Below are 13090 nucleotides of genomic sequence, written 5' to 3'. Positions count from 1 at the left end.
TTTGCAATCTATTCCACTGAGGTTATGTTAGACCTAAAGTCACGTGAAGCTCAACATTGTCCCCTGACCTCATACCATCTGGACATCTTCGGTACCTAGTTATAGACACAGTACACAACACAGAAAAATCCCTGCAGAGACTTCACATATTTCTAGGGCTACAAAAGTGGCTCTTAAATGTAGGAAAGGCTAATGTAAACTGAGAAACTAATGAGGAAAGTCATATTCCAAGGAACATAAAACATCCTTGGATAGCAATATTATAAAAACTAATCAACTTTGAAAGACTTAGTAACTTTGACCAACAAAATAATCAACCACAATTCCAAAGGAATTATGATGAAATACACTACCCATTTCCAGAACAGAGTTAATGGATTCAGAGTACAGAAAGAAACTTTTTTTTTCCTTTTCTTTCTACTTTTGCACATAGCTAATACAAGAGTTTGTTGTGCATGATTATGTACATTTGTAAAGGGAGTCATTTTTCTTGCTTTCTCAATGAGTCGAATAGGGAGAGAATTAGGATTATTCTTTATTGTTTTAATTTTATTTAATTAGATGATTTAGAATAATTTTCCATGGTTACAAGACTCATGTTCCTCCCTCCCCTTTGCCCCCTAGAATTAGGAATTAGAATTTTTTTAAAGGAAAATCCCTGATAGTCAAATGAAAGATGAGCTAGAGGGAGGAAAGACTTGAAGCATAGAGATAACCAGAAGGTTTAGATAATAAAGACCTACACCAGGATGTTAGCAGTGTCAGAATAGAGAAGGATATATATAAAAGATATTTCAAAGGCAGAATCAATAACCTGGCAACAGATTGGATTGGAAGTACGAGATTGATGTACTCAGCTGACTTGGGTATTTTATTATTTGGGATTCACCCTTTACAATACTTATATTTTGAGCTTATGATTGGGAGAATGGTGATGCTCTTAAAAGGAATAAAGAAGCTCAGAAGAAGGAAGGGTCTGGAGGTTAAAATAGTAATTTTTGTTTTGAATATGTTGAGTTTAAAGTATCTATAGAATACCCAGTTTGAGATGTTCAAAATGTTATTGCAAATGATATACTGGAAGTCAGAAGAGAATTAGGACTGAACAAATAGATTTGAGAATCATCTATATAGAAATGATAACAATAATTTGATCAATTGAATAGCTGAAATGAGTTTATGACATTACTAATAGTACACAGAGAAAAGAGAAAGGGCCTAGGACAGTCTTAGAAAATATCTAGTAGGCATATGATGAAGATAAAAGAAAAAGAAAATGAAGAGTGATCAGACAGGTAAGAGGAGAACCAGGAGAAGGCAGTTTCATAAAAACCTGGAGGCAGAAGAGGAAAAATCAACAGTATCAAAGGCTGAGGAGAGGTCAAGAAGGATAAGGATTGGGAAAAGTTTGGAAGAATCCTGTATTTTCAAAATGCAAAAAAAACAGATGGTTTAGTTTTTCAGTGCTACTGCACTAGAGAACACATTTTTGAATTCACAATAACATGATAGTTGATGAGGAGGGGGAGGGTCAATGATTTTATACCACTAAAGTTCTGTAATAAAATAAGAGTCAATCTAGATCGACCTACTTAAGCTGCTATACCACTCATAAAAGAATAGTGAATTGTGATCAGCATGAAATGAGGTGTTCCATTATGTTATAAATTATTTATAGTAATTTGTTTGAAACTTTTTTTTTTTGCTACCACAGCACAATCAAGGATTAGTTTGGCACAAGTACCATCCTGGCAAAGTAAAGTCTTACTGGATAGTCCTTAAAATGACTTCTAATTGATTAAATATACAGCAAGTCCAGCACTATATTAGAAGACAAAAGCAAGTACTTGAAATTTATTTCAAGCAAGATAACTAAGCTTGAAGCAATATAAAGTATAATAGCATGAGCATGAGTCAGTAAAGACTTCTTGGAATAAGTTCATATGCTCCATTCTACCTGTCCAGACTTGTTACACATTACTCTCCTTCATACATTCTGCATTCCAGCTAAACGAGCCTATTTCCTGTTCCTAGGACACAACATTCTAGCTACCTTTTAGTATCTTTGTACAGCTTTTTCTCCATACCTGAAATGTATTCCCTCTTCACCGTTGCCCCTTAATTCCTAGCTTCCTTCAAAGCTCAACTCAAGGGCCATCTTCTATATATGAGGGCCTTTCCTGAAACCCAAACTACTAGGTCCTCTTCCCTTTCCAATTACTTTATATTTATTTTAAAAGATATTTTCATTTACTTGGATGGGGGCATGCTATTCCTTCCCAACTTAAAGTAAGTTCCATGAAGGCAAAGGCTATTTAATTTTTGTCTTTGTATTCCAGTGCCTGGCACACAGCATGGCATGCAGGCGCATGATAAATGCTTGTTGAATGACTCTCTAGTAGTCTGATGTGAATACATTTAGCTTCTTCAGAAGAATGACAAATATATCTATAGGCATACATAATGACCTTTATTTCTTCTTTACTACAAAAAGATTTGGCATTTAATGAGGGCTTCCTGAGTGGTGCATAAGCCAGAAAGGAAGAAAAAGTTTAGCCTGGAGACAGATGAATATCAGGGGGGAAAAAAAGGCCTGCCACCATACCATAGGCAATTCTAAAGTTTAAGGGGTGGGGGGAATGAACCTTAGAACAATGTCTCTGATCCTTGAACATTCACAAATATGAGGACACATACACAGTCTCAAAAAAAAGGCTGCAATATTTGATTATTTGTGCAAGATTATAATGAAAATGTCTTGAATTAAATTACTCCTAGTCTGAGTTACTCCAACAAATGAATGATGAAGTGAGAAATTAGAAATCATATTTTAGAATTCATAAAAATGTCTAGTTATGTGCTTTTTACAAAAAGTCTTCATATACGTGACAATTATTAAAATTGCTTTCTTCACATAACAAGCTACACAAGGGCAAGGTGTCACATCATCTCCACTTGGTATTGTACAATTTACTCTACAAATTATCTTCCTGCTAGTGAATCTCTTAAGTTTAACAACAATGTTAACTACAATTAATGCCTTGCAGAATTACCATCAAAAGCATTTAAGTAGTCACAAGTTCATGCATAACACTTGGGAGTTAGACAAAGCAAGTTAAAATGACACATGACAGTCACTGCTCTATAGGAGCCAATAATCTAGAAACTAAGAGAAATGAGGATCCAGTTAGAGCAATTAATGAACTAAAGTTGATAGATCCTTTAAAAAAATACCCACATAATCTCATAGAGACAGGACTATGTCCAAAAACTACATTTCCTGAATTAGAGTCAGAAGAAAAAGAAGCTGTTTGCTAATTGCATTATTTTATTTCATGATGGTTAAAAAGTAATCAAATGATGGAAAAGAGAAAATATCTTGACAACTGCTTTGGGATGATATATATGTATGTGTATATATACACACACAAATAAAATTACATGTATGTATGCACAACTTTAATTATCCTCTCTTCTTCCCATTTTCTGATTCTCACACAATAGAAATTTCATACACTTTTTTTCAAACTAACCATTCAATAGCAGGAACACTGCTTAGCCAATTTATTATGCAGAAAGCTGAAGGGACAACAAAGGAAGTATATGAAGGAGGGATTTGGGGGACAAACATTTCTTAAACCAATTCACTGCTAGAAAAAGAAGCTTGTGTGACTAGGTCACAAAGACTCTAGCCCTTCTGCTACAATATGTCCAGGCTTTTGTTTGCTGGAAGCTATAACATCTGCTCCCCATAATTTAAATAAGGAATAGACAGGTCATCAGACATTCACAAATCTATAAGACCAAAAGAAATTTGGTGTAACCAAGCTGCAAAGGTTTTAAAAATCAAGTACGTTGGCTGATTAGAAGCATGTCAAAGATAATCAAAGCCAATGCACGGGTGTGCGCACATGCACATGCGTGCACACACACACACACATCTACCTGTATATGTATATATGCTTTGAAAATAAAGAAAGGTGAAAGTGAATGTTATGTTTTCCCAATTCATTTGGTCATCTTAAATGACCAATATACTGATTTGCAATCATATAATGACATAAAAGATAATTTACTTACTACTGAGTAATAATGGAGTAAGATACTTTTCAACCCACAGATGACAGCCTGAGGATTATAAAGGTCTTGATTTTGGGACAAATAAAAAAGCAGTAATTTATTATTTAATGAAAAAAGTATAAAAATACACTATTCATCAATTACCACATGGAACTCAAATGCAAGCTCAAAGTTGTATTCTCTTAAACAAGAGAGTGAATATGTAATTCATCCCTGCTATTACAATTACCTTCCAAAAGCAAAGCAATTTTATCCAAGGTACAAAATCCAATCATAAGCTATATCCTTCTTTTCTGCTTGCAAGATAATTTTTCCCAGTTAAGGCCAATTCTCTCTAAGAAATCAGTAGCAATCTTTATGGTCAATTTTTATTGTACCTTGGTTCTTGTGTTTTCTTGCCTAGGTTTTCTAATTAAAATCAGTGTTTGCTTCAGCAATATATAATTTAATTATAAATATAGTAGTTGGCTTTTGCATAGGGTGTAAACAGTACTTCCCATTCATTTGCCAGCTTCATGCTCATGACAATCCTCTTCAGGAGATCATATAATCATTATTATTCCTATTTTACAAGTAAGGAGACTGAAAACCAGAGAAGCAGTGGTTCATGGTTACACAGTACATGATGTAGTTGAGTATTTTACATTCAGTGCTATTTCCATTTACCATAGCTGCTTCTAATTTCTAGTTCCATAATAATTCTCCTTTATAAAACACTAATATATCACTGCAATCTTCTTAGCTTCCTGCAAGATTCAGTTCAAGTTTCATCTCCAGTAGGAAGCTTTCCAGGTCCCTCCAGTTACTTCTGCCTTCTCCTCTTTGATTATGTTCCATTTATTTTGAAAATATCTTGTATATACCTAGTTCCTTATACATTGTTTCCTCTTGAGAAAGGGCACATTGTCTTGTATCCTCAGCATTTGGCAAAGTGACCTGGCACATAGGAAGTGCTTCAAAAATGTTTATTAAGCGACTGCCCAATAATTCCTGCTACTATCATTAGTGTGAACCTGGCTTTTGGAATATAACCAGAAGAATACTCCTTTCTTTGTTTTGCCGCAAAACAAATTTGTACTATGTTACAACTATCACCAACTTATCAAGGGTACACAAATGCCAAACTTATAGAAAATCTATAAAAAATAATTTACCACCAAAGGTATGGTAAGCCAAGAAATATGTTTTAGACTTGGCCAAAGCTAAAGATCAAGTAAAATTAATGTTTTTTCCAGACTAATAAGGGCATTCACTTTAGACTTTCCCTCCCCCAAAGAATAACTTACCTGTTTTTTCCTTGATCTCACAGAGTACACTGAAGAGAGCAGGTTTCATTCGATGGCAATTCAAAGCATGTTTTCTGAAAAGAAAACTGGATGAGTATTTGAGAAATAGAAAAGATGGATTGATATCCAAAATTAATCAAATATTTATCAAGTGCTTCTATATCTAGGTGTTGGGGATACAAACACAAACATGAAAATCCTTGCCTTCAAGTAGCTTTTATTCTTTTGAGGGATGCAACACATATGAGTATATACAAATATATATATATATATGTTGGATTCTGCATATGAAGAAAGCAAAGAGCTTGTGGGGTGGGGGAGGGGGAGAGGAAACACAAAACTAACCTAAACTGGTTCATTTGCTTTATGGCCTCTTAAAAAAATTCAGTCTGGGCCAGTTAGATGACTCAGTGGATAGAGAGTCAGGCCTAGAGATGGGAGGTCCTAGGTTCAAATCTAACCTCAAGAAATTTCTAGTTGTGTGACCCTAAGTAAGTCACTTGATCCCAATTGCCTACCCTTTACTGCTCTTTTACCTTGGAACCAATACATCATATTGATATAAGATTCTAAGACAGAAAGTAAGGTTAAAAAAAAAATTCAGTCTTGACCTTACTTATCAAACAATAAGTATGTTTTTTAAATGGTCCTAGTCTCCAAACCACTAGAAATGTCATCGGCGCTGAGGCCAGGATCACCATTTCCCCCAGCACTGCTGAAGACACTCAGGATGATCTGATTTTCCTCCCCACTGCTCAGGATGCCTAGGATCCTCCTTCTCTTTTTCCCGGAATATTGTTACTAGAGTTCCTGTTGTGACCAGTAATACAATACAGTCAGGAGTATCCAGCGATATTTTAAACACTTTTGAAAGTGTTACAACTCATATTCCTATAATGTTTTGAAGTTTACAATTTATTTTCCTCACACCAATCCTGTGAGGTAGGTAGTACAAATGTCTCAGAATCTCAAAGTTAGAGGCCTGACAAACAATTCTCTATACAAGTGCACCAAGTGGTAATGCAGTCTTTATTTGCACACCTCTGAGAAGGAACCCAAGGTTTCATTACCCCCTTTTGCATACAACTAGAGCCAGAGAAGTCCAGTGATAAGCAGTCACTCCACTTGACAAGTTAGCATTGCCAGACCTCCATACCTAGTGTTCTTGGTACTATGCCATGATAACATGTAATGCTCAAAAAATACTGAAATGTTAACTGTTAATTAATTTTATATTTCTAATGTTATAAGGTTTTTTGTTAGGTGAAACCTTAGTGCTTTGCTTTGGGATTTGCTAATGTTTACTATGTACTTACTCATAAATTTATTTTTAACAGCTAAATACTTTACAGTCAAAATAAGAACAAAAGTTGAAGAAAATGTATTTTTATCAATTGCTGTTGAAGTGGCATAAACCATTATTATGTATTTTCTTTTAACACTAAAGAATGAAAATAGTTCAATTCTTTAGAAACTGAAGTAGAACTCCAGAGTTGGGAAGGTAAATTATCATTAGTTTTAAAAAAATGTTCCTTGAAACTAGAGAAAATGAAGATGGAATGAAATATCAAATGGCATATAATAAAATTTCCTCTTAAAAATTCTGTATGAGAGGCAGTATGATGAAGTGGATATTAGACTGGCCTTGGATTCAGGAAGGCTCAAGTTCAAGTCCCACTTCTAACAAATTTAATCTATGTGATCCCATGAAAGGCAACAAACCTTTCAATGCTCCCAAGCAACTCTTTAAGACTATATATATAGCTGCAGAGCAAGGAACCCATTTGCACAGGTAGACAAGGATTCCTCACTGGATTTTCCCTATACTAATAAAATCAAAGACCAGGGTAAGAAAAGCTCTTGCCACTGGTGTCAACAACTTAGTGTGATAGATGTAAAAAGGAATTCTTTATTCCTTTTCTCTAATTTAACAGGGGACCTGGAGGTCCTTTTACCATAGAGATGTGTAGGAATTTTAACCAGGCCACAGTGATAGGAAGTAGAAACCAGAGAGGCAGGAAGTGAGGTAAGAAGGGGGAATATATATAAAAGGGGCCAGTGTCAGTTGGTCAAAGGAAAGTCAGTTGCTGACAGTTAGGTGCTGGCAGTTGCAGGGAAGTTGGCTGCTGGGAGTGTGTTGGGTTAGTGGTTGGTGTTTAATTGCTGGAATATAAAAGGTGAGCCTGAGCTTACCAAGAGGGCTTTTGGCTTTAGCCTTTAGAGGGCTTTTTGGCTTTTGGTTTGAACTGTTAGGTTTTTTTCTTTCTTGAACTTTTTGGGAGGTAGTTGGTCTTTGTTGACAGACCTAATTGGGATTGGATTAAACACTGATTGGGGGTGGAACTTTGTGGGGTGGTTATTAGCAGTAGTTATAGGCAGTTATAGGTAGGCAGGTTTAGATAGTAGTTATAGGATAACTAGTGTAGACATTAGGGCAATGTCTTTCTCTACCTCTTAACTATATTTCCTTCCTTTACTATATTCAATTTACTATATTCTTTTACTATCTCTATTTTAATATAACTAAATTGTTAATTGTTAAAAGTTTTTAGAAGTTTTCTTTTCTCTGGCTTAAAGGGATAATACTAATTTACAACTCTACTATATTCTCATTAAAACTTGTTATTAAAAGCTGCTCTCTTATTTTGTCAAAACTACATAGAAAATATATGAAACTGGAAGTCAGGACACTTGGGCCCTAGTCCAGTCTCATGTCACTAATGATAACCCTGGGCAAGGTACTTAATTCCTCTGGGCATTTTTTAGTTTCTTCCTTTCTAAAATAAGAAGTTTAGGTCAGAAAATTTCAAAGTTCACTTCTAACTTCATTATCATATGAAAAGTCCTTATCAAAAATTTATGCTTTGGGATAATATTCTAAAGACCATGACAAAATTCTAATTAATTATAGCCAGATATCTCCAATTTCCTTCTAAATGTGTAAAATGATCAGTATGTTTCAATTTACATACACACTGACAGAATCTATACTATAGAAAACCTGGGCCAGAAACAAACAAAAAAAACATGCTTTATTTTCCAAACATAAAAATTAAGATTAAATTCTGGCTTCCACAAGTTTTAAGTTTTAGCTTAGGCTTCCCCTGGCATGAATAAAATATGTTTTGGGAATTTCAAAGGCAAATACCGCCCCCCCAATACAGCTGGATATTATGGGCAACAACTCAATCACAAGAAGATATACAATCTTACAAACATCTCAGTGAAATATTTCACCCTCATTTCAAGAAATATATCACCTTACTGGAGATAGCCAGCAATGTGCAATAAGTATTTATTACAGACATAGCAATAAACTAGAGGAGAAGGAAGCAAAAGAAGTGGAAAACATGACCCCCACACCAAGAAGCTTAATTAAATCTAAGGAGGGAGAATATAAAGATACAGAAAATCCCATTTACAAAGAAAAGCTGACCAGTGTCAAATAATAGAATGTAGTACAGAAAATCTAAATGCTAAAGAGGTATTTCGTAGAAAAAGGTAAGGAGAGAACATCTGCAAGAAGGTGAGTTAGAAGAGTCGCTGTAACACACTTAAAAACCCTTTGTGTATCAAGAAAGTGAATTAGAGGAAAAGTTGTTCCTGCTTCTTATCATCCATCACTCTTCTAACACTGGGAATATTTTAAAGACAAAAAGCAAAACAATCCAATTTTATATTTTTCTTTAAAGCATTCTGTATGTGTATGTACATATCGATACATATATGTGGGCAGAATATATCTGTATATGCGATTCACACAATGAAACCTTACTTATATTCCTAATTATTAATCTAATTACTACTTTAAAATAGATGTTGCTAAGATCCTAAAACACCTCAAAATGCCTAAAAGTACCAAAAATGTTTTTAATTGAAGAAAATTGCCAGGATCATTGCAATCTAGGTTTCTTCCAAGGATAAAACCAAGGTAGTCCAAACAATGCTAAGGCCATTTCAGGTTATCAGAAATATCATAGATCAATATCTAAACCTAGCAAACAGCCTGAGAACAAAGACAGCTGACAGCTAAAGCTGCTATTGTTTTGTCTTAAGTCTTTAACTGATTGGTTGGGCCTATGGGGTCCTTAGTAACTAAGGCAATTGATAATTTTGATAAATATTTATTATGTCCCTGCTACAAAAAGGCACCATGCTCAGGCCTGGTTACACAAAAATGAAAAAAAAAATCAGTCCATGCCCAATCAGGCTCCCCCCATCCCTACTCCCAAAACCAATATTTGAACAGGAAACAGGAAAATCAATATAAATAGCCCAAAACAGAAGTCTATCACAGGATCATAGATTTAGAACTAGAAGGAGCATCGGGAGTCATCACCTCCAACTTCCTCATTTCAAAGATAGGAAACTGAGGCCCAGAAAAGGAGGTTGAGTGATTTGCCCAAGGTCACATGGATAAACAAGTAGCTGAGCTGGGAGCTGAACTTGAATGCTAAGTCCAGAATTCTTTTCTTGATTACTATAAATTCCTATTTGAGTTTTTTAAAAATTTCATATTTCCACAGACTTTTAAAGGCCTATTTCAGCTCTAAGACTATAATCTTCTATATATAAATATATGCACAATTCATTTGAGCACCAGCTCTAACAATATAAAAATGTTGTCTTTATTTATGTTTGTTAAATATTTTCAACTTGCAAATGAAAATTAAATCCAGATTTTAAAAGATTTTAAAATCCAATAGCAACCAAAAAGGTAGAACCAGAATCTTGGTAGTCATCTGGTCAACCCCCACCTGAAACTGGAATCCCTTTGATGACATTCTAGACTGTCTGTTTGAAGACCTTTACTGATGGAATTTTCTATTTCCCAATGCTGTACATTCCATTTTTGGACAATTCTATGTGTCTGGAAGTGTTTTCTAATAGGGCTAAAATCTACCTCCCTATAACTTCTACTCATTTTAGTTCTCTTTTTGGATCAGGCGGAATCAAGTCAAATTTTACTTTAAAATACCTTTTAGATATTTGAAGAAAGTTAACTTATTGTCCCAAAGTCATTTCCTTCCTTGTGGGGTCATTCTTATCACCCTCCTTTGGAGAAATACTAGTTTCTTAGGGTCCTTCCTAAAATGTGATATGCCCAGTAAATGCTTTTGAAACTGTACAAATCTCTAAGCTGAATATAAATAGAATTCCTTATTACAAAGACCAATTAAAAAAGGGGGAAAATTAAAATTGTAAAGAAAAATGTGTGAAAGTCTTCAAAGAGACATCAGCAAGTTTCATTAAGTTGCTCTTAAAAACAAATTCCAAATGTCTTTTATTTTCAGGAAGAACACAAAAATCCATCATATTTTGCATTCCAAATACATCACACATAATATATAATACAAAAATAAATATATCCAAAAATTGTTTTATATATGTTTGCATCTATTGTGTGTATATAAAAAAATATACTTCATAAAGCTTTTTTTACCCTACAAACTCTTTAAAATTGCTAAGTAGTCCTTTTCTATTACACTGAGGTCATACTAGATACTGGAATGATATTGTATAGACTGATAGTTAAAAACTACCAATGTTAGAAGTTATCTTGTACTCACAGAAACATTGTTTACTTGGACTGAAAATCAACTTAAAACATTAAACAGGTCACAAATTCAATGTCTTGATCATCAGTTATCAGCACAAAACTGTTTTGTTAATTGCATTCAATGATTCTGCCATTTGCCAGCAAAGAAAGTCATACAGCTTTATTCAAATGATGAGAAATATTAAAACAGACTCTTGCAATTAATTTGTTATTCATTAAATCTTCAAGAGCATCCCATTCTCAAAAAGTCTTTCATGTTTCAAATTAAACAACTAAGCAACTCATTCTATGCAAACAATAAAATAAACAATAAAAGTAATGATTTTCAACTGGAGAGCCATTGGTTGACCCTCCATCCCCTATCACTGTCCTACAGTTCCCCATCTCTGTAAATCTTTGCTCATGCTACCCACCATGCCTGGAACGACCTTATCCCATCCTTGCCTGCATAAATTTATCTCTTTCTACAATGCCACACATTCAAGTGCCATTTTTAATTGAAGCTTTTCCTGACCTCTTCTATCTCCACTCTAGGTGAAAATAATTTCTTCTTTTTTAAATTTCTTATAGCACTCTCACTGGACCAATCCTTGACACTTACAGGCTAGGTGCTTTATGAATATTATCTCCCTTGATCCTTCCAAAAATCCTGGGAGGTAGGTGCTGTTATTATCACCAGTTTATAGTTGAGAAAATTGAGGAAGAAAGAGGTAAAGTGAATTGCCCAGGATCACACAGCTAAGAAATGTCTATGGCTGGATTTGAACTTGGGTCTTCCTGATGCCAGGCCTGGTACTCTATTCATTTTGCCATCAGTTATTTCAATGCTTTAAGGTTTACAAAGTACTTGATAATCTCTCATTTGGGCTTTCCCACATCCTTGTAGAATAGCCACTACAGGTATTATAGTTTTCATTTTACAGATGAAAAAACCACAGGTCAAAGAAACTACAAATAACTTGTTCAATAATCCTATAGGCAGTTAAGTGTCAGAAATGGGACCCAAACTCAGCTCTTCTTGTTCCATGTCAGAGCATTCCTTCCATTACAATTCTGTTTTCTGAAAGACTAAATGAATGAATGAATGAACCCCAAATCTGGCAGCACTCTAATAGTTATTAATTAAGCACCCACACATACAGAAATAGAGGTAATTTAGAACTGACAGAAGGCTGCTGAGACAGATTCAATGTGGGCAGGCACTCTAGAGTAAGCTCAATGATTCTGTAATACAATATTGCTGAGATGACAGGATTTAAAGCTTCCAGAAGTCCCTGATGCAGTCCTTCACCTCCAACATTCTGCTGCTGCTCCCTACTTCTTTGTCCATTAGGTTTCTCCAGTGTTTTTATATTCTTACTTTATAGACCTCATTCTTGAGCAATTCCAAATCTAGAGATTTCATATACCATTACCAAAGATTTCTTATCTTTAACTATATCAATATTATTATTCTAGATTCTAGGGCGAAAAGGCCACTTCAGCAAACTCATGTCTAGCTGAAGTCATTTGGTAGTTTAAGTGCAGTATCTGTCTGATTTAAACTTAGTCTTTGATAAAATCTAGAAAGCTCAGATTTGATGTCATCTATTAATTAGGTTTAATTTATTTTAAATTTACTTCATTTGGCCAAAAAAAAAGTTTTCAGGAGAAAAGAATGTTGAAAAGGAGTTTTATTTGACTGATTTAAAATGGGACCCTGTTCCAAAGAGAATTGAGAGGAAGGGGGAAACTCCTAAAACAGAAGTCACTTTGTTAACTTTAAAGTTATCGTTATTAGCAATTGGCAAGAATCCAAACTAGGGGGAAAAAAAAACTATGAAAAAAGTATCTCAGAACACAAGATTTAACTAAACTGTTAAAACTAAATCTGTAGACACCTTCCTAAGCTGATATTTCTTTAGTGGAATTCTTTAATCTAATAGAGAAACATCACCCTTGATATGGACTGAATCTAAAATGGAACAATTTATTCTGGGCCATAGTTGAAATGCACATTTTTTTTAGATCTTTTAGAGGTCATTCATTACCTAAAATGAACACAGTCCATTTCAAGATTGTTTACCTGCAAAGCCAAAAGGAATTGTTTCATAAGCACTCAGGAGGAATACAATAACAATTCTAAAAGATATAAACTTAACTGTTAATCAAGATGGAAAAGGAA

At 34.5% G+C, this 13090-nt stretch overlaps 1 protein-coding gene across 2 annotated transcripts in view; it reads right to left on the bottom strand.

Annotated features, from left to right (window-relative positions):
- The window catches only part of PBX4 (PBX homeobox 4), a 91857-nt gene that overhangs the window by 71698 nt on the left and 7069 nt on the right, over positions 1–13090 (bottom strand). For both annotated transcript variants that reach the window (XM_007488594.3, XM_007488593.3), the window contains exon 2: positions 5367–5440. In XM_007488594.3, coding sequence (XP_007488656.1) covers positions 5367–5415 — 49 coding nt within the window. In that variant the 5' untranslated portion in view covers positions 5416–5440. The remainder of the gene's footprint in view (positions 1–5366; positions 5441–13090) is intronic.

Source organism: Monodelphis domestica, chromosome 3 (genome assembly GCF_027887165.1).
Source record: "Monodelphis domestica isolate mMonDom1 chromosome 3, mMonDom1.pri, whole genome shotgun sequence".
Classification (NCBI taxonomy): domain Eukaryota; kingdom Metazoa; phylum Chordata; class Mammalia; order Didelphimorphia; family Didelphidae; genus Monodelphis; species Monodelphis domestica.
Note: the sequence above shows the minus strand (reverse complement) of the source record. Positions and strands in the feature narration are given on the sequence as shown.